The sequence below is a fragment of the Alosa alosa genome, chromosome 14 (genome assembly GCF_017589495.1).
Source record: "Alosa alosa isolate M-15738 ecotype Scorff River chromosome 14, AALO_Geno_1.1, whole genome shotgun sequence".
NCBI classification, from domain to species: Eukaryota; Metazoa; Chordata; class Actinopteri; order Clupeiformes; family Clupeidae; genus Alosa; species Alosa alosa.
In genome coordinates, this window is record NC_063202.1 from 22,493,494 (window position 1) to 22,495,993 (window position 2,500).

Sequence of the window (2,500 nt, forward strand, 5' to 3'; positions counted from 1 at the left end):
AAAAGGAGAGAGTTAAACAAAGTCATGATTTAGCTTTGATGAGAGGTGGGGGTTGGGGTTGGGAGGACTTAGCTAATAAATGAAGAACTAATAAAATCAGTATAAAATTAGATGTTCAGGCCTAATGAAAATTAGGGGTAGAGAGAGAAGTGAGACAGGCCAGGGGGAGAGAGAGATGGAGAGTGAGACAGGCAAGGGGGAGAGAGAGATGGAGAGTGAGACAGGCAAGGGGAGGCCAGTGCAGACAGACAGAGCTGTGCAGAGGAGGGGGTCAGTGGGTGGCATGTGCAAGGACATTAGGGAGCAGGTGAAGCAAGGGAAACAAGGTCCATTTTTGACAGTTCGGTCGCAAGACTCACACGTCCTTCAAGACCAGGTGTCAAACGCTGGCCCAGGGAAAAAAAGTGTCAAAAATCACAGGGAGGCACAGTAATCCGAGGGCAGCATGTCCACGAGATATCGACTCTGTCCTCACAGAGATCCGCGCAATGTCCACTGAGAATCAGGCTGATGAAACAGACAATCAGATCCAGTCTCTAATGCTAAATGAAAAAAAAGTCACCAGTGCCATCCTCATGTGCAACTCCATTTGTGTTCTCTTTGTTTTTTAAATCCATACTCAGAAAAGAGGATGTGAAAAGGGAGTTTTGTAATACCGGTAGGAGGAGATGATTACAATCACAAGCCAAAAAGAGAGCAGTTTTCTTTTCCTCCATGCTCACTGTGTTAGCGCAGAGTTGGGGAAATGAGCTGTGTAATGATGCCCCTCTATCCTCTTTTTTGTGGATCTCTCAAAACAAAATAAAAGCCAAATAACACAAACATTTGTTTTGTCTGTTTTTTTTTTCTTTTTTTTCTTTTTCTTTCTTTTTTTTAAGGCAGTCTTTTTTGGCCGGCCCCCTTCTCTTGCTCAGCACCGGAAACAGCACCTACAAGAGGATAGATATGTCTTACTACTCACACACCTGGAACGCAACACTGTACATCCCATGCAAAATCTCAGAAAATGAGAGAACTTTATCACTTTATCATGATGCGAATTGAAATCAAAATAATAATAATAATAATAATAATAATAATAATAATAATAATAAAAATTCATGTCAAATCACAGAATGAAAAGACAAGCAAAGGGGGCAAGACCAAAAAAAGCTCTGTCAATCAAAATAGCCCTGTCAATCATTCTTTTTAGAGTGAGGACTTGGAGGAAATATTTATGGCTGTGGTGATGTGTGACAGATATCAGACTCAGGAAAATGTACCACTGAGGATTTAGAGACTCGCCTATTAATTAGCTAGCATCTATCGCCAACAAGTCACGCCTTGAAAATCCCCATGGCTGTTTCAAAGATTTAAGAGCACATTTAGCTTCTGTTTGCTAATAGCAAAAACACTCATATAAAATAAAGAGCTAAAGAGCTGAATAGACTGCACACAAATAAAACATCTTCAAGGCCCCAGAGACAATGGAAAGATGTGCACATAGCAGTATAAGAGCAGTCCCTATGCCTGTTCTACTCTTTATATTACCTCTTTATATACAGTACCACCTGTCGTGTTGCACAACAGAAATGCCGCAAACTGTTCTCTTCGGCTGCACAACGGATTGCCAAGGACTGTGGCTCTGTAGCTCTGTGGCAAATCCTGTGTCCTTCAAACAAACGCGGGACGACGCGAGGCAGATGGGAGCTTTGTTGCGAGGTGACGGCGGAGCGGCGCGGCGTGGATCGGATCGGATGGGCTCGACACTGCTGCAGTGGAAGTGACAGAGGAACAGCCGCCAGACACACGCCGTCTGCTATGAGAGCAGCTACCAGAGCACCAGTTTGTCCTGAGCACTGAGACGTGCCAGAGACGGACTTTCCAATGGAGTCTCTGCAAGCGGACAGGCATTTAAGCCCGTGAGTGTGGTGTCTACAAAAGGAAATGAACAGCTAATGGTGGGATGTGTGTGTGTGTGTTTGTATGTGTGTGTGTGTGTGTGTGTGTGTGTGTGTGTGTGTGTGTGTGTGTGTGTGTGTGTGTGTGTGTGTGTGTGTGTGTGCTTTGTGTGTGTGTGTGTGTGTGTGTGGGGGTCTATCTATGTGTGTGTGTGTTTGCGTGTGTGTGTGTCTATGATGCTAGAGATCCAGATGTGGTACTAGTCTAGTCCAGATCCCAGACTACTCGGCCAGGACTGGACGTTTGAGCTCAATCTGATCTGGGTCCCATTCACTCTAGTGTGAGTCGGAAAAGCAGCACACAGTGTAGAACCCAGCACTATTCTGCAGGTGGGGAGAGGCAACCACCGCCACCATCACTACCACCACAACAAACACCACCACTACTACTACCACCACCACTACCACCACCACTACCACTACCACTACCACTACCACAACAAACACCACCACCACTACCACCGTCACCACCACCAGAACAAATAACACCACCCCTACCACTACCGCCATTACTACTACTACCACTGCATCTGCACCCACATCTCCATCTGCTCAGAAGG

General features: G+C 45.5%; 1 protein-coding gene across 6 annotated transcripts in view; it reads right to left on the reverse strand.

Annotated features, from left to right (window-relative positions):
• The window catches only part of LOC125306935 (protocadherin-1-like), a 210,247-nt gene that overhangs the window by 32,297 nt on the left and 175,450 nt on the right, over positions 1-2,500 (reverse strand). The window contains exon 5 of one of the 6 annotated variants that reach the window (XM_048262585.1): positions 257-929. The exons of the other annotated variants lie outside the window; for them this stretch is intronic. Within the exon in view, the coding sequence (XP_048118542.1) occupies positions 874-929 (56 nt within the window). The 3' untranslated portion in view covers positions 257-873. Of the gene's footprint in view, positions 1-256; positions 930-2,500 lie in introns of those variants that run through there. 6 annotated transcript variants of the gene reach the window in all.